Here is a 27,098-nt window from a genome sequence, read left to right as displayed (position 1 = left end):
GAGTTATGAATATGTATTTCAAGTCCGACTGTAGTCCTAATATAAAGAGTGATGAAATCAACTAATTGAGACTTAAGTCTTATTAAGCATACTTTATATGTATCTGCATTGCCTACTGTAGAAAAATATCAGCCAAAATGAACTATTGTTAATTAGAAGAAAGTGAACTAGAACTCAAGAAAGAAAGGCTGAAAGATAAAGCTAATTGTACAGTACGCGAGGCCGCGGGATGCTGCACCCGTCGGCAGGCTTTGGGAGGAGAGCAGACTTAGCCGGAGGAGGGGTTAGTAGGCCTGCCGAGAGGTTGGACTCGGGCGAGCTCATAGGGGTGAGTGTGACCGAGGAGATCTCGAGACACGAGAAGGACGTCAGATTGTGACACCAGAAGAGCGAGGAGGGTCTTGAGAACATGTAGGCCTCGTTAGTAGAGTTTATGTGCAGCTGCTGTGAAAAGATCACATGCAGACGATTTAGTTGAAGACTGAAAGTGGCTTGTTAGTTCACACACAGCATGATAGACATCTTACTCTGGGTAATATGGGTTACTTAGGGAAGTCTAGAGACTGGAAGGGCTGTCCATGCAGTTCTTACTGGTGGTACAGGAGCAATCATCAATTGCTCTTCCAGTTCCCAAAGCTGCTTCTTAAGCCCAGAATTTTCCGTTTCCAGTTCTTGAATCTGTGAAAAATAAGCATGCTCGTTTTAGAATCGTTTTAGAGCTACCTACACCTGATATGGGAATCGCCTGTTAATATCAATATCATTAGCATGGAGGTGTACAATATCTTTAATCCCTATCCCATATAAAGGAGCAGTCACTTGTCCAACAGTTGAATCTTACTCTTTTCTGTAAGGTTCCTATCTGTTTCCGTGTCTCCACATCTTTCCCACCAGACTCGAGGAACTTCTTGTAGGCCAAGTCAAACGCCTGGCCAATAGTGAGTGTTACCTCCTCTGCCTGGAAGACAACAGCATCCTCCGTGACTTTTTTACAAAAACTCTTTATAAAATGGTCCTGAGTCACCAGAACAAATTCTTAATTTTAGAAGGTCAGTTTCTTTATTATTTACAAGGGGTTGATGACACGTATAGCTGGATCAACAACTGATGGTGTGGAACATGAAATCAAAACGTAAACTCTCAGTGTGTATTTTTTTTACTCTCAAAGTGTGTATTTCTTACACATTTTTCACTGTCAAACACGTAGCAGAGGTGTTTGTTTGATTCGGAGTCTTTGCAGATGAAGGTGAATATCCTTTTATCAGTCTTGTCATCTGCACAGAAGGATATCCTATGCAACTGGCAGTTGTACTGGACATCCTGACAATAAAAATAAACACTTCAGTTGGAGACAACACCTTCCTGATAACACTTCACGTGAATGCTTACATTAATACGCATACAAAAAATAACGGAGCATTTATTTAAAATCCAGGCCATGTTTAGTTGACTTACTTTTGTCTTGGGATCTAAGATCTTTACTCCGTAAATGGAAATTTGTAATTCCACTTTTTGTGTCTTCTGTCCCTCTGACTTCTTGATATGCCTTTGAAACTACAAAGAGTAGAAACATTACAGCATAAGGGTAATGTATGTACGAACGGACAGCGTAAGGGTAATGTATGTACGAACAGACATCGTAAGGGTAATGTATGCACGAACGGACAGCGTAAGGGTAATGTATGCACGAACGAACAGCGTAAGGGTAATGTATGTACGAACAAACAGCGTAAGGGTAATGTATGCACGAACAAACAGCGTAAGGGTAATGTACGTACGAACGAACAGCGTAAGGGTAATGTACGAACAAACAGCATAATGGTAATGTATGAACGAACAGCATAATGGTAATGTGTGAACGAACAGCATAATGGTAATGTGTGAACGAACAGCATAATGGTAATGTGTGAACGAACAGCATAATGGTAATGTGTGAACGAACAGCATAATGGTAATGTGTGAACGAACAGCATAATGGTAATGTGTGAACGAACAGCATAATGGTAATGTATGTACGAACAGCATAATGGTAATGTATGTACGAACAGCATAATGTTAATGTATGTACGAACAGCATAATGTTAATGTATGTACGAACAGCATAATGGTAATGTATGTACGAACAGCATAATGGTAATGTATGTACGAACAGCATAATGGTAATGTATGTACGAACAGCATAATGGTAATGTATGTACGAACAGCATAATGGTAATGTATGTACGAACAGCATAATGGTAATGTATGTACAAACAGCATAATGGTAATGTATATACGAACAGCATAATGGCAATGTATGTATGAACAGCATAACGGTAATGTAGATCCATTGAATCTTGTGTCAAGATTTTGATTATATGACTTAATTTGCCCCCTTTTAAAAAAAAAGGTAAGGTTCAGAAAATAAAGGAGAAAAAAAAAGAAGATTAGAAGATCAAAGGAGAGATGTGGCACATAACCAGGAGAGCTGTACTGATAGGCTCTGGCGTTGACCAATGATGACTCAGATATTGTGACCCATTCACTGAACAGCCTTACAGCAAAGTTAAGATAGGAGTGGATTGGTATGAAAACAAGTTTCCTCTTGAATGGCCTCACAATGGAAATGTTATGAAGGTAAGAGTGAGGCAGAGCAAAGGAGACCAGTGTCAGCACAGCTGGCTGAACTCTCGCTTTAGGAAAATCCATATTTCTAAAGATACCAAAATGAGGTTAGCTACAAGCAGATACATTTTTAGTTGACTAGTAAATAATTATGATATCCATGCAATAGTACATTTTTGGGTAAAAATTGGGTAAATTCCTGGGTATGCCGCATGCTTTTTCACACACCCTCAGATCTCAAAAACAGGGTATAACTTGGAAGCTAATCGCTAATACTTTACCTGGAATTCTGTCTAGAATGTAAACAGTATGGTTCAATATGTCTGAATTACAGTAAACCATAAAATCTTCATTTTTAGGGGATTAACATCTGGAAATAAAAACCAACCTAAATGTCTAAGCCGTTGCTGGTGGCCGTAGAGATGCCCAACCTGGAGTTCACATTTATGTCCAAACAGGTCCAATTTCAGAGACCCTCTTTATACTCGTCCTTAGGTGAAACAGTTCTGAAATACAGCTTTAATTGAGGTTGCCAAGGAAACAAAGTCTATAGCTAACTTACCTTTAACTTTCTAACGGCTTCCTTAACAATCTCTGTGCCTTTCGGTTGGTCAACTTCTGTGTTTCCAAGAAACTAGAATAAAAAGGGAAAATTAAAGTGCCAGTTTACTTTAGGCATAAAACTATACGGATTTATGATGCAATTATAACGCACTATAAAACTGTTAAAGTTTCTATGAATCCCTCACAATGTAGTGTGTCAAAGAAACAAAAGAGTTATGTGGGAGGGTTTGCAGGACATTTGTTTCTCCAACAGATGGAGCCAAGGACCTTCAGACCAAAGCTTCATCTATCCATGGAAACAGTTGCTCTGCCAATATGGCTCATTTACATTTGTCATTTAGCAGACGCTCTTATCCAGAGCGATTTACAGTAATGAGTGCATACATTTTCATACTTTTGTTTTCGGCTCGCCTGGTTAAGTTATGAGTCTGGACATTCCTCTGCTAGGGCCTCCCATGTAAAGGCAACATGCTGTTTCAACATGACATGGAGTAACATCAAGGGTCTTCTATAAACATATGGCATGTTTGCTAAGATACATAATTCATCAACATAACATGATGTAACAGTTTGTTTCAACATTCAAGCCATGGATATCAGTGGTTCTGCCCACACTGTACACTGGCCAATGAGTGCCCACTTCCTTCCTTCCTCATTTCATTCCAATACAGAACACACAGTGGGTGAACAATAGACAAACGATGCCAAACATCTGCGCAAACGATGCCAAACATCTGCGCAAACGATGCCAAAAATCTGCGCAAACGATGCCAAACATCTGCGCAAACGATGCCACAAATGTGGGCAAACAATGTAAAAAAAAAAGGCCCCTTCACTCTCCTATCAATAGAACGCAAAGACGGATGGGCCCCAGCTTCAAATGGTGTAGTTTCACACTGTTGTAACAAATGCTGTCTGCACTCAAGGACACATATGAGCGCAGTCGGGTTATGATAGTGGGATGCAGCGAATGACAGATGCGTTACATGGGACTGAGTGACTCATTCTTGACCCGATGCCTTCTGAGATCCATCACCTTGGGGAGTTCATTGGTACAGGTACAGTTCCCTGCTGCACCTCACTCTCACCCACTGCCTTATGTAATGTTCACTCTCCTGTAATGTTCCAGTCTACAGCGGCAGCAGATGTGGCAGTACTTTAGCCTTTTGCTTCACTTCAATGAGACATCTCTGGAGGCGCTGGATGCTCACTGACGGGCTCTCTGCCTCAAATAAGAGGGTAGTCTTTGGTTGGAGCACAGCAGAAAACAGCCCCGAGACAGGATACTTTGTTCCCAAGAGTTGGCTTTTAAGGTGTGTGCCGCATAAGAAAAGACAAAGAAGACTAAACAAATCCGTTGTTTAGTAACGCTCTGTTTCCAGTCCAAATCTACTGCTATGTTTGCAGTCAGTAAGGAAATGTTTCTAGGCTGCCTGTGTTTGTTTGTGCTCTTTGACTGTACTGCAGTCTGAAGCAGACACCTTGTTCAGAGATATGGAAAACTCAATAGGTTCATATTGAGTGTTTTTATTTTTATTTTGGACAAAGCCATAGTCAAAACCAGTGTGTAACAGAAAACAATCAGAGAATTATTCCCAAGTAAACTTTACTTTTTCAAGGCCTACCCACAGTGCAAAAACTGGTTGAATAAACTTTGTTTCCACATAATTTCAACAAAAACAATTAAATGTGATGATATTGAATCAAGTTAAGAATCAATGTGAAAAACTGATTGGATTTCCAAAAAGTAATCAACTAAAGGGAATTGTGTCTTTTTTTCACCCAACTTGTAAACTAAATCCAATGACATGGTGAATGTTTCTGTTGATTTCATGTTGAATTCACATTAGTTGACAATTCAACCAAATGTAAATCAAAAATAGACACTGAAATGATGTATATGCCCAGTGAATAGGTTATATATGTATGGTGGCATGTTCAACATCAATCTGCATCAGTGTAAGGTGGAACATGCTGAATATCAATCTGCATCAGTGTAAGGTGGAACATGCTGAACATCAATCTGCATCAGTGTAAGGTGGAACATGCTGAATATCAATCTGCATCAGTGTAAGGTGGAACATGCTGAATATCAATCTGCATCAGTGTAAGGTGGAACATGCTGAACATCAATCTGCATCAGTGTAAGGTGGAACATGCTGAACATCAATCTGCATCAGTGTAAGGTGGAACATGCTGAACATCAATCTGCATCAGTGTAAGGTGGAACATGCTGAACATCAATCTGCATCACTGTAAGGTGGAAAATGCTGAACATCAATCTGCATCAGTGTAAGGTGGAACATACTGAACATCAATCTGCATCACTGTAAGGTGGAAAATGCTGAACATCAATCTGCATCAGTGTAAGGTGGAACATGCTGAACATCAATCTGTATCAGTGTAAGGTGGAACATGCTAAACATCAATCTGCATCAGTGTAAGGTGGAACATGCTGAACATCAATCTGCATCAGTGTAAGGTGGAACATGCTGAACATCAATCTGTATCAGTGTAAGGTGGAACATGCTGAACATCAATCTGCATCAGTGTAAGGTGGAACATGCTGAACATCAATCTCTATCAGTGTAAGGTGGAACATGCTGAACATCAATCTGCATCAGTGTAAGGTGGAACATGCTGAACATCAATCTGCATCAGTGTAAGGTGGAACATGCTGAACATCAATCTGCATCAGTGTAAGGTGGAACATGCTGAACATCAATCTGCATCAGTGTAAGGTGGAACATGCTGAACATCAATCTGCATCAGTGTAAGGTGGAACATGCTGAACATCAATCTGCATCAGTGTAAGGTGGAACATGCTGAACATCAATCTGCATCAGTGTAAGGTGGAACCTATTTTATATCTAACTTCCAGTCCTTTGTGAGGGAACATTATCTTGATTGCTGGAAAAGGGTTATTACCTTGGCATTGTAGGGTATGTAATGCTTTGCCAGCGCATCTGGAGTGTGCATCCAGGATTTATCTGAAAAGAGATATCACAGTGGGCTCTCATTAAAAATAGATGTGGTTAACATCCATAAATCACTATTTTCCTATTTTAAATAACAACAATATTAACAATAATAACAACAACAACGTGGCTTTTCAAGGACCTAAAGTCCCTTAACAATTGTAAAACATTTTTTAAAAAGACAACCAGGAGTCAAAACAAAACTTCAGACTAAACAAAAACATGAATAAAGTTTATTTATTTTCTTATATCATTAAAAAAAAAGAATGAATAAAGGGAATCTAAGAAACATTCAAACAAAAGTAACTTTAAACATCTTAAGGCTCGCACACATCACACCGAATGTGGATCTAGTGGTCGTCTGCAGATCGTTCAGTACTCGGTTCGCAAATTACCTTCAGAGGTGTGTCTGAACCCTTAGGAAACGGCTTCAACATTCAAGCCATACAAGAAACTATACCGGTAGCCATTCCATGCCAGTAACTATACCAGGAACTATACCATAGCCATAACTATACCAGTAACTATACCATAGCCATACCAGTAACTATACCAGTAACTATACCATAGCCGTAACTATACCGGTACCTATACAATAGCCGTAACTATACCGGTAACTATACCAGTAACTATACCGGTAACTATACCAGTAACTATCCCATAGCCATACCAGTAACTATACCGGTAACTATACCATAGCCATACCAGTAACTATACCATAGCCATACCAGTAACTATACCAGTAACTATACCAGTAACTATACCATAGCCATACCAGTAACTATACCAGTATACCATAGCCATACCAGTAACTACCATACCAGCCACTATACCATACCAGTACCTATACCCTAGCCATACAAGAAACTATACTGGTAACTATACCATAGCCATAACTATACCAGTAACTATACCATAGCCATACCAGTAACTATACCATAGCCATACCGGTACCTATACCATAGCCATAACTATACCATAGCCATACCGGTAACTATACCATAGCCATACCAGTAACTACCATACCAGCCACTATACCATACCAGTACCTATACCATAGCCATACCAGTACCTATACCATAGCCATACCAGTACCTATACCATACCAGTACCTATACCATACCAGTATCTATTGTTAGGAAAATTATGATTAAATGACTGAACAAATCATTTTAAATGGAACTGTAACTAAGTAAACTTATACTCTGTTTTATTATATCTGATTAACAATATGAGTTCATAAGAAGGGATTGTGTGACACGGACAAGGAGTAATTAAAGTTAATGAACACAATTCCAACTAGGAAGAAAGAAATGGGTTGTGGATTAAGTAAACAGATACGGTAGTTAACCTATGGTTGAACCGACGAAACTGAGCTCTGGGGTGTTTTAGATAAGGCTGTGAGTGCATTCCTATGTTTTCTGTTAATTAGAACTGTCAGCTAAGTGGTGATCGATAATGTTGAGGGGTCAAAAGTTAATTCTGTTGTGTGGCCTGTGTATGTGCTAGGGGGATCAGAATGAACTTTTAAAGTTCCCTTTGTCCTGGTCGAGAGGAGGGGATTCTGTTAAGCAATGAAATGACGTCATGTTATTGTATATAAACTGTTGCTCGTGGTAACGTGGCAGCGCGCTCCGAGAATAAATTCTGTTACCTATTATTGAAAAGACTGGTCTCCCGTCTATTTTATGCAAACAAGAATCTTACAAATTTTCATAAAATAGATTAAAGGGAATTCAATTAATGAATAATTAAATTACAGTAACACTATACCAGTACCTATACCATACCAGTACCTATACCATACCAGTACATATACCATGGCCATACCAGTACATATACCATGGCCATACCAGTAACTATACCATAGCCATACCAGTAACTAATACCATAGCCATACCAGTAAAAATACCATAGCCATACCAGTAAACCTACCATAGCCATACCGGTAACTATACCAGTACCTATACCATAGCCATACCAGTAACTATACCATAGCCATACCAGCCACTATACCATAGCCATACCAGTACCTATACCATACCAGTAACCATGACATAGCCATACCAGTAACTATACCGGTAACTATACCATAGCCATACCGGTAACCATGCCATAGCCATACCAGTAACTATACCATAGCCATACCAGTAACTATACCATAGCCATACCAGTAAACATACCATAGCCATACCGGTAACTATACCAGTAACCATACCGGTAACTATACCAGTAACCATACCAGTAACTATACCAGTAATCATGCCATAGCCATACCAGTAACTATACCATACCAGCCACTATACCATAGCCATACCAGTACCTATACTAGCCACAACAGCCCTGACCAACACAGCTGTCCCGTCTGCTAAGCACTAGCTCCCATCCCCACCATACTACTTAACATCAAAGAGTAAATGAGTAAGATCAAGCTCTTGGTGGTTCTCTCTTGATGGGAGATTTGTACCCAGCCCCCCTGCCTAAGGAACTGTACATTCTAACTATGATGAATGGGGGTAGGTCCTGGACTCACTGCGGTGAAGGCAGGTAGCCCAGACAGTTTTTCTGTGTGTCAGCACCCAATCTTGATTAATAGAGGCGGCCCCACCTCTCCGTGCCCACCTTATATAAACGTTAAAAAGGTGGACTGTAAAGTCACTAAAATAATGGACTGGCACCGGGGCATAAAATATTAGACGACGTAAATAAAGTGGCGTGGGCGTGAGAGGATGCATCTGAGAGACTGAAGGTCAGCTTGTGTGGCGCGTTTCCTCAGCAGTCTAACTCAGCGACAGCTTTAGGGTCAGCTGTCATGTTGAAAGAGGTGCCTGATGGAGACTTTAGGGGGACGATGCATCTCAGTGCTTCACTACTACTAAAGACAGACTGGTTCTGAACATATACAGTACATAGCTTACATTTAATTAAGGGCTGTTCTTAGGCACAACACGGAGTGCCTGGATACAGCCCTTAGCCATGGTATATTGCCCATATACCACAAACCCCCCAAGTTACCTTATTGCTATTATAAACTGCTGACCAACGTAATTAGAGCAGTTAAAATAAATGTTTTGTCATACCAGTGGTATATGGTCTGACATACCACGGTTGTCAGCCAATCAGCATTCAGGGCTCGAACAACCCGTTTATAACTGCCAATAAAGCAGAACACAAAAGACATGATGCAAATAATACAGATCTGTTTTCTTTCAAAACCATTTTTGTTGTGCTTTATTGAGTTTGCCTCCCACAGTGGCACCAATGTAATAGTCCCAACAGTACAAACCAAACCCATTTCACACTCCAGACACACTCAAACATGTTTCAAAGTATTTGAAAGTTATCAAACAATACTACAACATCAAAGCTAGTGCTTTGTGTGAACTTAGAACTCAGAACCACAGTTAGTAGTAAAGCCATCAGAAGTTCCAGACAGACCAAGTCCAAGTCTGAGCTCATTATCTCACCCATTCACTTTAATGAATTACACAGCTAATGTTCCCATGGGCCAGGCTGGACAGTAGCCATCACCGGAACTGGGCCCTTACAGGAAAACAATGGCCAATTAATCTCACATTTGTCTAATTCAGAGTTTTGCTGGATCAATCAGTAGGTCCCGGGGGACTGAAGTCTAAAATACCTCCAGCAGTATTTAGATGTCCGTACTCCAGATATCCGTTTTAATTAAATGGAGTGGACGGACACAAATGGTTTATCATTAAGGGTAAAAGAAAATACAATGGATCTTCTCCAACAATCTCTTCCGACACAAATGCAATACATCGAGGGGAGTTTTCTTCGTTAATGCCAGTGAATAGGACTCCAGTGAATAGAGTGGGGAGTGGGGACTGTTCTTGTGTTCCATAGCACTTAATATGTCCAACAGTCATCACCTTTAGGGTAATGAGGAAACTGATGACACTAAAGAATTTTGCCTAAACAGTCGATGATGATTTCCCATTTTATGTTGCACCCATCTCAAGGCCGTTTTTAATCATATTTTCAAGAAATGTTCAACCTTTATTGATGCTACAAGAGTGATGCCTTACAACTATCCCAAAAGGTTACTCCTTCCAGAGGACAACTCAAAGGTCAAGCTGACAAGAGCGCCACTGCTAATTGCTCAATCAAATAAAATGGTGATTGGTCGTGTACACAAAATGCTAACAACACCCAAATCCATACAAATAAAATAAAGGAATTAAGAAATATAGAATTATTAGAACTAGCAAGGTTCAGAATAAAAGTATAAACTCAGCAGAAAAATAAACTCTCACTGTCAACTACATTTATTTTCAGCAAACTTAACGTGTAAATATTTGTATGAACATAACAAGATTCAACAACTGAAACATAAACTGTACAAGTTCCACAGACATGTGACAAACAGAAATGGAACAATGTGTCCCTAAACAAAGGGGGATCAAAATCAAGTCACAGAACAGCGCAAACTGGCTCAAACCAGAATAGAAAAGAGTGGGAGGCCCTGGTGCATAACTGAGCAAGAGGACAAGCACATTAGAGTGTCTAGTTTGATAAACAGACGCCTCACAAGTCCTCAACTGGCAGCTTCATTAGATAGTACCCGCAAAACACCAGTCTCAACGTCAACAGTGAAGAGGAGACTCCGGGTTGCTGGCCTTCTAGCCAGAGTTGCAAAGAAAAAGCCACATCTCAGACTGGCCAATGAAAATGAAAGACTAAAATGGGCAAAAGAACACAGACACTGGACAGAGGAACTCTGCCTAGAAGGCCTGCATCCCGGAGTCGCCTCTTCACTGTTGACGTTGAGACTGTTGTTTCACGGGTACTATTTAATGAAGCTGCCAGTTGAGGACTTGTGAGGCGTCTGTTTATCAAACTAACCCTAATGTACTTGTCCTCTTGCTCAGTTGTGCACCGGGGCCTCCCAATCCTCTTTCTATTCTGGTTAGAGCCCGTTTGCCCTGTTCTGTGAAGGGAGGAGTACACTGCGTTGTACAAGATCTTCAGTTTCTTGGCAATTTCTCACATGGAATAGCCTTCATTTCTCCGAACAAGAATAGACTGACGAGTTTCAGAAGAAAGTCTTTGTTTCTGGTCATTTTGAGCCTGTAATCGAACCCACAAATGCTGATGCTCCAGATACTCAACTAGTCTAAAGATGGCCAGTTTTATTGCTTCTTTAATCCTAACAGTTTTCAGCTGTGCTGACATAATTGCAAAAGGGTCAATTAGCACCTTTAACACAGGAGTGATGGTTGCTGATAATGGGCCTCTGTACGCCTATGTAGATATTCCATAAAACATCTGCAGTTTCCAGCTACAATAGTCATTTACAACATTGACAATGTCTACACTATTTCTGATCAAGTTGATGTTATTTTAAATGAGCAAAAAAAATGGCTTTTCTTTCAAATACAAGGACATTTCTAAGTGACCCCAAACTTTTGACCGTGGTAAAATATTATACACACACACACCAACACACACACACATACATACATACATACCACACACAGTATGGAGGGAGTATATAATTAGAAAAGGTGTGTACGTCAGTAGTTAAATAGGATGAGCCTTGACTAGAATGCAGTACATAAACATATGAAGTGGATAAAACAGTATGTAGACATTATTTTAAATGACCAGTGTTCATGGACTATGTATTGTACATAGGACAGCAGCAGTCTCTAATGCCTTGTAAGCTTAAACCTAGATGAGAGTACACTGTAGGTACAGTGATTGCAGCACAAATGCTTCGATAAGGTTGTTCAATGCAGTGAAACGGTAAATTACCTCAAGTCAAAGCTGACAATGAGATTGCTTGGTATGCAAACTCTTCGTCGCGCCATGCGTCTGTTTGCTGGGCAAAGCAGCCATGCAAGCAGTGGTTCACATCTACAGCTAGGGAAAATGTCATAGGCTAGGTAACATTCACAAGTGTTAAAATGACATTAAGGCAGTGCCCTTTGCAGGAACCATTAGCAGAGAAATACTCATAAATCATTTCCCTGTCAAAGAGAATGCAGCTTTTCAGAAGACAGTAGCTATATAATGATGACCCAAATATTTCACAGGGAACAGCTCTGTTTTACTTTTGTATATAACCTCTGTATGTCATTAATATACAGTATGTTCCATATATGGAACTTACAGTAACAGGCCCTAAAGACATTTAGTACAATCTTCCATCCCCATAAAAATGCTAGTTGTCTATCATTGTTACAAGGCACAAGTCCCTGTATTATTTGTACAGCTGCCTCATTTGCCTGCTGGTCAGAGGAGTTAAGCTAAGTTCAGTTTAACACCTCTGATACGTTGTTTTACAGTATGTCTGGATATGAGCTGCCAACATGGTCCAGATAAATTAAAAAGCCTTTTGTTACCTCTGAAACAAATTTTCCACATGAGTGAGTTCATCTGTTAATCTCCAAATTACAAAGAGAGGGCATTAAAAATGGATTTACATTTTCACCCTGGATTATCGCTAGTGTACATTTTTACATTTCAGCAGAAGCTCTTGTTCAGAGTGACTTACAGGAGCGATTGGAGTTAAGAGCCTTGTTCAAGGGCACATCGACAGACTTTTTTTACCTCACACTCACATTATATTTATTGCTACTCATTGAACAAACTGAGATCAATTACAGGATAGCATTTGGAATCGGGATCAAAATAGTTCTGACAAGTTAGTTTTTTACGTACTTACACTTTGTACATTATTTACCCTTTCTATGGAAACATTTGTCTGTCTGTGCACAGGAGTGCGTATGCACAACATCAAAATACATTTTGTTGTGCACTGTTACAAGGATGTACAGTACTGTCTCTGTCATTATTGCAATGTAAGACAGTCCAGTACCGTGTCTGTCATTACTGCCCTGTAAGACTATACAGCACTTTGTCTTTCACTTAAACATTCCCACATCATCATACCGCCCAAAGATGGCGCCGAAGAGGATGGCTGACGTTTTACATGCCCTTAACCAATTGTGCTATTTTGTTTTGTTTTGTTTGCGTTGTTTGTAACTTATTTTTGAACTTATTTTGTACATAATGTTGCTGCTATGCTGGTATGACTGAAAATAATGTCTGGACATCAGAACTGGGATAACTCACCGAGAACTGGAAGAAGATTTTCCTTTAACGAGTCCGGCAAGAAAGATATACTGTTCTCCTGGGAACAGGCCCAGATCTCCGTCATTTGCGAGAAGAAAAGACAGAGGAAAAGAGGACGCAGATCGGGCTGCCTTTTGAGAATCCGTAGGCGAGCGAGTATACTCCCACTGCCATCAATTCTACTTGCTAACATGCAATCATTGGAAGTTAAAATGTATGACCTATGATTACAATTATCCTACCAAAGGGACATTAAGAACTGTAATATCTTATGTTTCACCAAGTCGTGGCTGAACTATGACAAGGATAATATAGAGCTGGAGGGATTTTCAATGCACCGGCAGAACAGAGTAAGACGAGCGGTGGGGTGTGTGTCTTTTTGTCAATTGCAGCTGGTGCGCGATGTCCAATATTAAAGAAGTCGAGAGGTATTGCTCGCCTGAGGTAGAGAACCATATAATAAGCTGTAGACCACACTACCTACCAATAGAGTTCTCATCTATATTATTCGTAGCTGTCTATTTACCACCACAGACCGATTCTGGCACTAAGACCGCACTCAACCAACTCTATGAGCAAACAAGAAAATGCTCACCCAGAAGCGGCGCTCCTAGTGGCCGGGGACTTTAATGGAGGTAAACTTAAATCTTAAAAAGCTTTACAATATTTTTACCAGCATGTCACATGTGCAAACAGAGGGAAAAACTAGACCACCTTTACTCCACACGCAGAGATGCATACAAAGCTCTCCCCCGCCCTCCACTTGACATTTCTGACCATAATTCTATCCTCCTGATTCCTGTTTACAAGCAAAAATTAAAGTAGGAAGTACCAGTGACTCACGCAATATGGAAGTGGTCAGATGACGCGGATGCTACGCTACAGGACTGTTTTGCTAGCAGGCTGGAATATGTTCCGGTATTCATTCAATGGCATTGAGGAGTATACCTCCTCAGTCATCTGCTTCATCAATAAGTGTATCGACAATGTCGTCCCCATAGTGACCGTACGTACATATCCCAACCAGAAGCCGTTGGATTACAGGCAACATCCGCATCAAGATAAAGGCTAGAGCTGCCACTTACAGGAAGTGGGACACTAATCCGGATGCCTATAAGAAATCCTGCTATGCCCTCAGGCGAACCACCAAAAAAACAAAGCGTCAATACAGGATGCTCGTCGGATGTGGCAGGGCTTGAAAACTATTACGGACTACAAAGGGAAACCCAGACGCGAGCTGCCCAGTGACGTGAGCCTACCAGACAAGCTAAATGCCTTTTATGCTCGCTTCGAAGCAAGCAACACTGAAGCATGCACGAGAGCACCAGCTGTTATGGATGACTGTGTGATAACACTCTTGGTTGCCGATGTGAGAAAGACCTTTAAACAGGTCAATATTCACGAAGACGCGGGGCCAGATGGACTACCAGGACGTGTACTCAAAGCATGCAGGGACCATCTGGCAAGTGTCTAAACTGACATTTTTCAACCTTTAACTGACTGTTTGTAATAACAACATGTTTGTTTTAAGCAGACCACCATAGTCCCAGTGCCTAAGGAAGCGAAGGTAACCTGCCTAAATGATTACCGCCCTGTAGCACTCGCGTCGGTAGCCATAAATGTTTTGAAAGCCTGGCCATGGCTCACACAGGACGCAAACCGCCTCAACAGATGATGCAATCTCAATCACACTCCACGCTGCCCTTTCAGCCCTGGACAAAAGGAACACGTATGTGAGAATGCTGTTCATTGACTACAGCTCAGTGTTCAACACGATAGCTTAGTGATGAGCTTCATGGGCACTAAGGACACGGGGACTAAACTCCTCCCTCTGCTACTGGATCCTGGACTTCCTGACAGGCTGCCCCCAGGTGGTAAAGGTAGGGAACAACATGCCTGCCATGCTGATCCTCAATACTGGGACCCCTAAGGGGTGTGTACTTAGTCCCTCCTGTACTCCCTGTCCACCCATGACTTCGTGGCCAAACATGACTCCAACACCATCATTAAGTTTCCCGATGACACAACAGTGGTAGGCATAATCATCGACAACTATGAGACAGCTAACAGGCAGGTGGTCAGATAACTGTCAGTGTGGTGCCAGGAAAAGAACAGCCTCTCCCTCAATGGGAACAAGACAAAGGAGCTAATCGTGGACTACAGGAAAAGGAAGGGCTGAACAGGCCCCCATTAACATCAATGGCGCTGTGGTGGAGCGGGTCGAGAGCTTCAAGTTCCTTGGTGTCCACATCACCAACGATCAATCATGGTCCAAACACACCAAGACAGTCGTGACATTTTTCCCTCTCAGGAGACTAAAAAGATTTGACATGGATCTCCTCAAAATGTTCTACAGCTGCACCATTGAGAGCATCCTGACCAGTTGCATCACCGGCTGGTATGGCAACTGCTCAGCATCTGACCGTAAAGCGCTACAGAGGGTAGTGCGAATGGCCCAATACATCACTGGGACCAAGTTTCCTGCAATCCAGAGAGCGGAGATGGGAGTATCTGTCCATAGGACCACTTTAAGCTGTACACTCCAAGGAGCCGGGCTTTATGGAAGAGATACAAGAAAAAAGCCATTGCGTAAAGAAAAAAAATAAGCAAACACATTTGGTGTTCCACCGAAAGGCATTTGGGAGACTCCCCAAATCACGTTTCACCATCTGGCAATCCGACAGATGAATCTGGGTTTGGCGGTTGCCAGGAGAAACAGTTGGCACTATACATTCGGGCAGGTAGCGTTCTCCTGGCATCCGCCAAACCCAGATTCATCTGTCGGATTGCCAGATGGTGAAACGTGATTCATCACTACAAAGAACGCATTTCTACTGCTCCAGAGTCCAATGGTGACGAGCTTTACACCACTCCAGCCGATGCTTGGCATTGAGCACGTTGATCTTAGGCTTGTGTGCAGCTGCTCAGCCATTCATGAAGCTCACAACAAAGTTATTTTTTTATTTCACGAGGCAAGTCAGTTAAGAAAAAAATTCTTATTTTCAATGATGGCCTAGGAACGTTAACTGCCTTGTTCAGGGGAAAAACAACAAATTTGTACATTGTCAGCTCAGGTATTTGAACTTGCAACCTTTCGGTTACTTGCCCAAAGCTCTAACCACTAGGCTACCCTGCCACCACAGGGTAGCCTAGCTTATTGTGCTGATGTTACTTCCAGAAGTAGTTTGGAACTTGGTAGTGAGTGTTGCAACTTCGCACACACAATATTTATGTGCTACGCACTTCAGCACTTGGTGGTCTCGTTCTGTGAGCTTGTGTGGCCTACCACTTCACGGCTGAGTCGTTGTTGCTCCTAGACGTTTTCACTTCACAATAACAGCACATACAGTTGACCGAGGCAGCACTAGCAGGGCAGAAATTTTACAAAGTGACTTATTGGAATAGTGGCATTCTATGACAGTGCCATGTTGAAAGTCACAGAGCTCCTCAGTAAGGCTATTCTACCGCCAATGTTTGTCTATGGAGTTTGCATGGCATTGACTCGATTGTCTACAGTTGTCAGCAATGGGTGTGGCTGAAATAGCCGAATCCACTAATTTGAAGGGGTGTCCACATACGTTTGTATACATAGTGTATATATAGTGTATATCAGACAAATGTTTTTGCTCAGCTTGTAGTCAGACTGACCAGACAAATAACTGGTGATTTGTTCTTCCCCTTGCAGAATGAGTAACAGTATTTTGTTTGTCCTCCTGATTTTTCAACCACATTTTGGCATCAGTCCAAATGAATAAATACAAGTTGAAGGAATGTGTAAGAATGAGAAAAAACTATTCTAACAAAATGCAACAACTTTGCTCATATGCCACTAGAAATGTTAACGCTAATTCATCAATCTCAAAAGGAAGAAAAGTACCAGTGAAGAATCTGTACTAAACCATTAAATCTCGACAGGCGGCTTTTAATAACCACACCAAATGTATCAATTTGCACAGTCGTGCTTCCCCTAAAGTACATTGAATTGAACTTGGCAAAACTACATAATTACTCATGTCTACACAAAAATAAATTTAATCCTTAAAAAATAAACTACACAAGAGAGCATGATTTAGCCACTTAGGACCATTACAGTCTTAGCTGTCATTTTTTTTTAAATGACAAGGCCAGGGTAAAACTACAGTCGGGAAGCACGCAATTTGGGCAGATTGTGTTCTTAACAAAATAAGCCTACAGTGGGGCAAAAAAGTATTTAGTCAGCCACCAATTGTGCAAGTTCTCCCACTTAAAAAGAGAGGCGCCTGTCATTTTCATCATTAGGTACACTATGACGGACAAAATGAGAAAAAAAAATCCAGAAAATCACATTGTAGGATTTTTAATAAATTTATTTGCAAATTATGGTGGAAAATAAGTATTTGGTCAATAACAAAAGTTTCTCAATACTTTGTTATATACCCTTTGTTGGCATTGACAGAGGTCAAACGTTCTCTGTAAGTCTTCACAAGGTTTTCACACACTGTTGCTGGTATTTTGGCCCATTCCTCCATGCAGATCTCCTCTAGAGCAGTGATGTTTTGGGGCTGTTGCTGGGCAACACGGATTTTCAACTCCCTCCAAAGATTTTCTATGGAGTGAGATCTGGAGACCGGCTAGGCCACTCCAGGACCTTGAAATGCTTCTTACGAAGCCACTCCTTCGTTGCCCGGTCGGTGTGTTTGGGATCATTGTCATGCTGAAAGACCCAGCCACGTTTCATCGTCAATGCCCTTGCTGATGGAAGGAGGTTTTCACTCAAAATCTCACAATACATGGCCCCATTCATTCTTTCCTTTACACGGATCAGTCGTCCTGGTCCCTTTGCAGAAAAACAGCCCCAAAGCATGATGTTTCCACCCCCATGCTTCACAGTAGGTATGGTGTTCTTTGGATGCAACTCAGCATTCTTTGTCCTCCAAACACGACAAGTTGAGTTTTTACCAAAAAGTTATATTTTGCTTTCATCTGACCACATGACATTCTCCCAATCTTCTTCTGGATCATCCAAATGCTCTCTAGCAAACTTCAGACGGGCCTGTACATGTACTGGCTTAAGCAGGGGGACACATCTGGCACTGCAGGGTTTGAGTCCCTGGCGGCATAGTGTGTTACTGATGGTAGGCTTTGTTACTTTGGTCCCAGCTCTCTGCAGGTCATTCACTAGGTCCCCCCGTGCGGTTCTGGTATTTTTGCTCACCGTTCTTGTGATCATTTATACCAGACGGGGTGAGATCTTGCGTGGAGCCCCACATCGAGGGAGATTATCAGTGGTCTTGTATGTCTTCCATTTCCTAATAATTGCTCCCACAGTTGATTTCTTCAAACCAAGCTGCTTACCTATTGCAGATTCAGTCTTCCCAGCCTGGTGCAGGTCTACAATTTTGTTTCTGGTGTCCTTTGACAGCTCTTTGGTGTTGGCCATAGTGGAGTTTGGAGTGTGACTGTTTGAGGTTGTGGACAGGTGTCTTTTATACTGATAACAAGTTCAAACAGGTGCCATTAATACAGGTAACGAGTGGAGGACAGAGGAGCCTCTTAAAGAAGAAGTTACAGGTCTGTGAGAGCCAGAAATCTTGCTTGTTTGTAGGTGACCAAATACTTATTTTTCACCATAATTTGCAAATAAATTCATAAAAAATCCTACAATGCGATTTTCTGGATTCTTTTCATTTTGTCTGTCATAGTTGAAGTGTACCTATGATGAAAATTACAGGCCTCGCTCATATTTTTAAGTGGGAGAACTTGCACAATTGGTGGCTGACTAAATACTTTTGCCCCACTGTATATAGTTTTTTGCTTCCCCTAACTTCAAACTCACCGGTGATGCTCTCCCTGTCCCGTTAAAAGAAATGTGACTGCAGCCAACCAGAGAGCACTAAAATAACACAGGTACCGAGAGGTAGGACAGAACAACAAACCAGTACTCTGCCCCTGTCATTTCTCGCTTTGTGACTGACAGGTCACAGTTCTATCAACAGATCACTAGAACATGCATATCATTCGTTCTTGCGGGAGAAGGCTACACTGACTTTCATGACTAGCGAATTGAAACTTCAAAATTAAAAGAAGCCTAGTTAATTAATGAAGTGGAACAGTAGCGTGTTATTGGCTATTAAGCCGACGGCCGGCGCTTATGGAAAACACTGATACCCTTTTCTATTTTCTTACCAAGCCCTTTATCAGTTATGAGCAATGCTCTGGTAATGAATGGTTGTCTCCAAAAGCCCAGTGTTCCGTGTTGCTATGGGGTAAAATGTCTGTTTTGTTCGGGGAGGGTTCGGAGGAACCTTTGTCCTCTGCTGAAAGACTTTAATGCCCTCTTTATTATGCCAGATGGCTCTGTAGTTCTCTACAATCACACATAACTGGACAGGGTGCAAGTATGTTTGGAGGCATTTGTGGGCCCATCACTAAGAGGCAGGGAATGGTAAACAGCCACTGTGCCTGGGGAACACTTCACTGACTACTTTCTGCGTCAGCTGAGAAGCCATAACTTCTTTGTTATGCCAAACCTCTCAATAGACTCCTTAAACACACCCTCCTGAGTCTGAGTTGATGATATTGACAAAGTATCAACTTATATTCCTGAGAAAGTAAAACCCAATAAAAATTACAGTAGGGGCAGTATTGGAGTACCTTCAAGCCAAGCTGCATTTAAATATTGTCCATGAAAAGGTAATGTAATCGGAAGCAGGAGAAGTGGTCTGTCTAGCCTGATTACTGTCTTCATTTACTCATTATGTGTCTGACAGGGCTGGGGGAAATTACAAAGCTCAAATATCACAAGAAAACCCTGGGCCGCCTGGGCACCAAAATTGTCTTTGGACTTATCATGAAAACAGTATTTTTGGTCTTAATTTAAGGTAAGGGTAAGGCATAAGGTTAGCCGTGTGGTTAAGGCTGTGATTAAGGTTACATGTAAAATACGTTTTTAAGAAGAGAAGTTGTAGAAATAGGTGGGGTTTATGACTTTGTGTCTGTGTTAACTAGTGACAACGGGAGTTGGAGTGGTGGGACAGATGGAGGTAAATGCAACAAGATGTTGTTGCGAAACCGCAACGGTCAAGTCAGACATGTTCAGTACCACGGTGCTCATGTAGATTACGCCTGTTAGCTCCAGGTATGATAACAAGTAGCTCATTGAACAAAGGCTACTTGACTTAGAAATCTCTGAGCCATAATATGAGACGTAATATGATCTCGTATTAACATCTACTAACCATGTGTATGTGACAAATACAATTTGATTTGATTTGATCTGAAGTAGATCTGGGCTTAATGTTAATCTGCTTAACAAATGGGGAAGAGAAACAAAATGAGTGCTCACCTTTTTTCCTGTTAAAAGCCCGGTTCATACTGGAAAAACCTTGTGTCTTTGAGATCTCTCCTGTGTATTTGCCAATATTCCACCTGGAATATTCCACCTGGAAGGAAAAAACATAACGTTTCAGAATCCTTTAAAATCTCAGACCCTCAACAAACTAAATCTGGAAAATGTTACTACCTACGGCCTACCCCGGGTTTGGCCGGGGTAAGGCCGTCATTGTAAATAAGAATTAGTTATTAATTGACTTGCCTATTAAAATAAAGGTTAAATAAAATAAATGAAAAAGAAGCAAGATCTGAAGACAAAAATGTAGTCTACTTCAGAAGAAAAGAATAGCATTTGTCCTTATTTTAGGTCCTGATGTGGCTACGCAAAATGGCTGTTGGCTACACTAGTTCATTTAGCAGACAAGATTAGTTTATAATTCCGTGGAATTATTTTATATTACTTAATAGTATGAAGAATACAATTAAACAAAACTGAAAAATATAAATCATTTTCTCCAAACGATTTGAGGGAGTGCGCACATGCGACTATTCTGTGTTGAGCAGTTAACAAAGAAACAGGTACTCCTATATGCTTAATATACAGTTATTTATGTAACTTTAGTTGTTCTACAAACGTCAGGCTATATGTTTTGATATTTAATACATTGTAAGGCTGCATGATGAGACTAATGATGATTTGAAAAAAGTCACTTGAAAAGGCATGAGTTCTGCTTTGTTTTGTTTGCCACACAGGCTGTACACACTCCAATAGTCTCTCATTCACAATTTGACAAGCACTTCATATTGCCTCAAATTTCACACCAGCATCCCCTTTGTGGCCGTAATTCACGCTAAAACATACATGCCTTTTGCAGCCAGTGTCAGTTGTGCCATTCTCCCTGAGTGCTGCGCAATCCGAAGTGTCTCTCACTCACACTGCTCTCCGTACAGGTTACAAGTTAAGACAGACACATCGGGGACACAACTTGTGTGCGTCCTTATCCAATTCCGAGGTGCATATTGAAGATATTGGATGAACTGTCCACATTTAATTTTTGTCAGCCAACAAGATGAGTAGGCCTAACGAACAGCAAAAGCACTAGCCCATGTCAATCTACTATCCCCCATAGTACAAAAGTCGACCTATTCTATTCTGTGCGAGAATGAAATATTCTAAAGAATCAGGGACAGTTGTGGGATACGATAGATCCCAAATGAATACAACCCTTAGCATATTGATTTTAATGCAATGTGGCGGTTGCACCATTTTAGAACATTTAGATTACAATGTTAATAAACGATTAGGCTATTTATTCACATTATAAGCACAGCAGAGCGCACATGGTAGTAGGCTATAACCTGGAATATTTGAAGGAAAAAAAACCTGATGTTTGATGTCAGCCTGTGATTTAGGAAACCCACCCGCTGACAGAAAGCCAATGTTTAAGAAGTCAGAAAATCCACCGATGAAAACCTGGAACCACCTGCAAAACACCTTGCGTTTACCTTTGTGTTAAAGCCGTTTACCATCTGAGTAGGGGAGTTGACCATTTTGGTATTTTAGACGGCTAGACTTGTTGGTCACTGTCGATATATCACACTAAAACAGGTCAAAGGTCAAAAGAAATCAACTACTGTTGGTCGACTTCGTAGTAACAGTAAATGTCACTTGAGACCATTTTCTGGACTTTTTTATTATTATGTATTTATTTTTGCCACAATCTCTTGCATTACAGTATAACTGGGAGAAAGCTTGTCGGTGGCTGCACGAATAAATCCAACCAAAGTAGATTAGTTATTGCAGCAAAACGTAAGACTTCTTATATCAGCAAAGTCAAGAAAAAGTTGTAGCTTTCACATAAAGCGAGGTTCAATGCGGTCATATTAAACTCTGCTGGATATAGCGTACATGTCTGAACAGTGAATGAACGTACATGTATGAACAGTGAATAGGTAAAGGCATTATCGGGTTACAGTACATTCATGTATGAACAGTGAATAGGTAAAGGCATTATCGGGTTACAGTACATTCATGTATGAACAGTGAATAGGTAAAGGCATTATCGGGTTACAGTGCATTCATGTTCTCTTTGAACATTTGCTGATGATCCCAAACAAGTGAGAACTTCTAATACCAAAGGTAAATGGCGATAAGGAGGAGAAGCTCAACTTAAAAGTTCTGCTGCAACCTTGCAATCTCTCCACAACATTTTTTACTGAGTACGTATGAATGAGAATGAGGAATCAAGACATTATACAACAAAGCATTAAGAGCACATCAACTTTGCACGGTTTAAAATGGTGTCCACATCACCAACAAACTAACGTGGTCCAAGCACACCAAGACAGTCGTGAAGCGGGCACGACAAAACCTATTCCCCCTCAGGAGACTGAAAAGATTTGGCCTGGGTCCTCAGATCCTCACAAGGTTCTACAGCTGCATCATTGAGAGCATCCCGACGGATTGCATCACTGCCTGGTATGGCAACTGCTCGGCCTCCGACCGCAAGGCATTACAGAGGGTAGTGCGAATGGCCCAGACATCACTGGGGCCAAGCTTCCTGCCATCCAGGACCTCTATACCAGGCGGTGTCAGAGGAAGGCCCTAAAAATTGTCAAAGACTCCAGCCACCCCAGTCATAGACTGTTCTCTCTGCTACCCCACTGCAAGCGTTACCAGAGCGCCAAGTCTAGGTCCAAGAGGCTTCTAAACAGTTTCTACCCCCAAATCATAAGACTCCTGAATATCTAGTCAAATGGCTACCCAGACTATTTGCATTGCCCCCTCCCCTCTCCACATCACTGCCACTCTCTGTTGTCATCTATGCATATTCACTTTAATTAACTCTACCTACATGTACATACTACCTCAACTAACCGGTGCCCCCGTACATTGTACTGGCAGAACCTTGTATACATTGTTATTTTTTACTGCTGCTCTTGAATTACTTGATGCTTTTATCTCTTATTCTTATTCGTATTTTTTTGAAACTGCACTGTTGGTTAGGGACTCGTAAGTAAGCATTTCACTGTTGTATTCAGCACATGTGACGAATTGAAATTGGATTTGAAATGCCAATTTGCAAAATCTATGTTCTTAACTCTCACAGATGGCTACTATACATACGTTCTGCCTCAGAAAAGGTCGACTCAATTATTTTGACAGTTGCTGCTTCTTTCTTCATTTCTGTCCTTCCAGATATTGATGAAGTCCCTTGCATGGTGTTAGAATCCCGTCTAAGCCAGTGATTTCGGGAAAAGGTAGAAAACCATTTCTGAGTCAACTTCATTACACCTCGATATGTTTCCGTTCAAAATATCCACTCCTGCAAAACTTAAATGGAATGAAGCACTGTTATAACTATTGTACTCATGGACGTACATTACACTTTCAAGCAAACATATTCTGTTAAATATTCTGCTAAGGAACCAAATACAATGTCTCAGATGAGTCCCAAGGATACAAATGACTTTATTGTCCAGACATAAGAGCTGTTGTGAATCAAACAATAGAACAGAATTGAAATGTCTATATGATTGAAAAGTAATTAAAAAGGCTCCCGTCTTTGTTATGCATCCCTTTGATACAACTGAAGGGCGACAACTTACTTTCTAGATGGATAACATAGCATCTGGCTACAGTCCTTCAATTCTGAATTGTATGCAACGAGGATGACATTGACCATTGTGTGTAATGTGTCATACTGAAGATCTCACGGCAGACATGAATATGCTATAGAAACCTTATTCAGATGCTCAACAGAGAATGCATACGACGAGTAGATGTACAGTACACAGATACGGAATATGATGATTTGTATTTGACACAGCATCACACAATTGACCATGGCACTGCAGCAGGCCAAGAGCACAGTTAAACATGTGCCATGTCATTTTCTGTGACACTGACAGATACAGTGCCTTCAGAAAGTATTCACACTGAGTAAACCAAACATTAGGAACACCTTCCTAATATTGAGTTAAACCAGATCTGAGAGAGTTCGCACATGCGGCTATTCTGTGTTGAGCGGTTAACAAAGAAACAGGTCCTCCTATATGCTTAATATACAGTTATTAATGTAACTTTGGTTGTTCAAATGTTGGGCTATATGTTTTGATTTTTAATATATTATACAGTGCCTTGTAAAAGTATTCATCCCCCTTGGTGTCATGTAATGTACATACACAAAATAGCCCAAATTGGTGAAGTGGAAAGAAAAGCAGTTAAAAAAAATATTTAAAAAAAAGAAAAATGAAAAGTGGTGCATATGTATTCATCCCCTTTGCTTTGACGCCCCTAAACAAGATCTGGTGCAACCAATTACCTTCAGAAGTCACATCAGTTAAATAAAGTGCTAAGTGTCACATGATCTGAGTATATATACACACCTGTTATGAAAGGCCCCAGAGTCTGCAACACCACTAAGCAAGGGGCACCACAGAGACCAAGGAGCGCTCCAAACAGGTCAGGGACAAAGTTGTGGAGAAGTACAGATCAGGGTTGGGTTATAAAAGAATATCAGAAACTTTGAACATCCCACAGAGCAGCATTAAATCCATTATTTAAAAAATGGAAAGAATATGGCACCACAACAAATCTGCCAAGAGAGGGCCGCCCACCAAGACTCAGACCAGGCAAGGAGGGCATTAATCAGAGAGGCAACAAAGAGACCAACGATAACCCCGAAGGAGCTGCAAAGGTCCACAGCAGAGATTGGAGTATCTGTCCATAGGACCACCTTAAGCCGCACACTCCACGGAGCTGGGCTTTACGGAAGCGTGGATAGAAAAAAGCCATTGCTTAAAGAACAAAAATAAGCAAACACATTCGATCTTCACCAAAAGGCATGTGGGAGACTCCCCAAACATACGGAAGAAGGTACTCTGGTCAGATTAGACTAAAAATGTAGCTTTTTTGCCATCAAGGAAAACGCTATGTCTGGCACAAACGCAAACTCTAACTACCCGCTATTCAAAGTGCTCTGAAAAAATTAAGGGAATTGTTCAAACATTGGCACATTCTAAAATCCGATGATAATCTAGGTAATGTGTTTTCGAACCTTCCCTTGATCGTATTCTCGTGGGGCAGAAATCACAGAGACCAATTGGTACACTGATTTACCACCCCAAGATATTCCTGAACAACGTCTATTTGCGCACCTACTGGATGGAAACTACAAGTGTAATGGCTGTGCTCAATGCAATGGCACTTATAAATGTAGATCCTTCAAACACCCACAAACAGGGAAATCGATCCCAATCAAAGGTGTCATCACGTGCTCCACTAAGGGTGTTATTCATCATATAACTTGTCCTTGTGGTAAAAATGTTGTGGGTAAAACAAAGCGCAAATTAAAAGTACATATCTCAGAGCATCGTAGCACCATTAGGTGCGGCCCAGTTGCGACCCACTTTTTGCAAGCAAACCACTCGATTTCGTCTCTGCGTTATATTGGCATCGAACATGTCACCATCCCTAGGAGAGGGGGTGACCTTGATGATTTATTGTTAAAACGAGAGGCTGCCTGGATCATTTAAATTAAAGACCCTTGCTCCCTTCGGTCTCAACGTAGACTTTGATCTGAAGCCATTCTTGTGATTATTGTGACTTTTGCCATTGTAATTGTTTGTAAGCTTGTGTAGTCTAAAATGAATCTGATTGATGCTATCCATTTGTTGTTTGTATGCTGTTCTTTGTATGCCATTTTAATATTTGAGAATTCACCAATGATATTAGGCCACACTTGGCCATGATTACAGACACCTGTGTGTCACCCTGCAGTGTTTGTGATTATACCCTGATGAAGACAGCTTGCCTGTCGAAACGTTGGATTTTACATTTTTGCATCTGAGCTCCTAGAGTGTGCGGCTCTCCTTTATTTTCAAGTTTTCTACTCCGCTAGCCAGCACCTCACTTAAATAGGTGTGCATTTATTTTTCTTCTAGATGGCGCAAACCCAACACCTCTCATCACCCAAGAACACCATGGTGGTGGCAGCATCCTGCTGTGGGGATGTTTTTCCATCGGCAGGGACTGGAACACTGGTCAGAATTGAAGGAATGATGGATGGCGCTAAATACAATGATATTATTGAGGGAAACCTGTTTCAGTCTTCCAGAGATTTGAGACTGGAACAGAGGTTCACCTTCCGGCATGACTAAGCATACTGCTAAAGCAACACAAGTGGTTTGAGGGGAAATATTTAAATGTCTTGGAATGGCCTAATCAAAGCCCAGACCTAAATCCAATTGATAATCTGCGCTATGACTTAAAGGTTGCTTTACACCAGCGGAACCCATCCAGATTGAAGGAGCTGGAGCAGTTTTTCCTTGAATGGGCAGAAATCCCAGAGCTAGATGTGCCAAGCTTATAGAGATATACCCCAAGAGACTTGCAGCTGTAATTGCTGCAAAAGATGGCTCTACAAAGTATTGACTTTGGGGGGGGTGAATAGTTATGCACACTCAAGTTCTGTTTTTTTGTCTTATTTCTTTCACAAGAAAGAAATATGTGCATCCTCAAAGTGGTAGGCATGTTGT

General features: G+C 41.1%; 1 protein-coding gene across 7 annotated transcripts in view; it reads right to left on the bottom strand.

The window, feature by feature from the left end:
• The window catches only part of LOC139406173 (PTB domain-containing engulfment adapter protein 1-like), a 152,540-nt gene that overhangs the window by 7,695 nt on the left and 117,747 nt on the right, over positions 1-27,098 (bottom strand). For 4 of the 7 annotated variants that reach the window (XM_071148668.1, XM_071148664.1, XM_071148665.1 and 1 more), the window contains 8 exons: positions 20,572-20,668; positions 6,097-6,158; positions 3,167-3,238; positions 1,456-1,554; positions 1,183-1,320; positions 842-958; positions 592-678; positions 217-444 (listed from right to left, as the gene is read on the bottom strand). In XM_071148668.1, coding sequence (XP_071004769.1) covers positions 217-444; positions 592-678; positions 842-958; positions 1,183-1,320; positions 1,456-1,554; positions 3,167-3,238; positions 6,097-6,158; positions 20,572-20,599 — 831 coding nt within the window. In that variant the 5' untranslated portion in view covers positions 20,600-20,668. The remainder of the gene's footprint in view (positions 1-216; positions 445-591; positions 679-841; positions 959-1,182; positions 1,321-1,455; positions 1,555-3,166; positions 3,239-6,096; positions 6,159-20,571; positions 20,669-27,098) is intronic. The other 3 variants (XM_071148670.1, XM_071148671.1, XM_071148669.1) reach the window with 1 other exon arrangement.

Source organism: Oncorhynchus clarkii, chromosome 3, assembly GCF_045791955.1.
Source record: "Oncorhynchus clarkii lewisi isolate Uvic-CL-2024 chromosome 3, UVic_Ocla_1.0, whole genome shotgun sequence".
Classification (NCBI taxonomy): domain Eukaryota; kingdom Metazoa; phylum Chordata; class Actinopteri; order Salmoniformes; family Salmonidae; genus Oncorhynchus; species Oncorhynchus clarkii.
The sequence above is the reverse complement of the archived record's forward strand: the minus strand, read 5'-3'. Positions and strand labels throughout refer to the sequence as shown.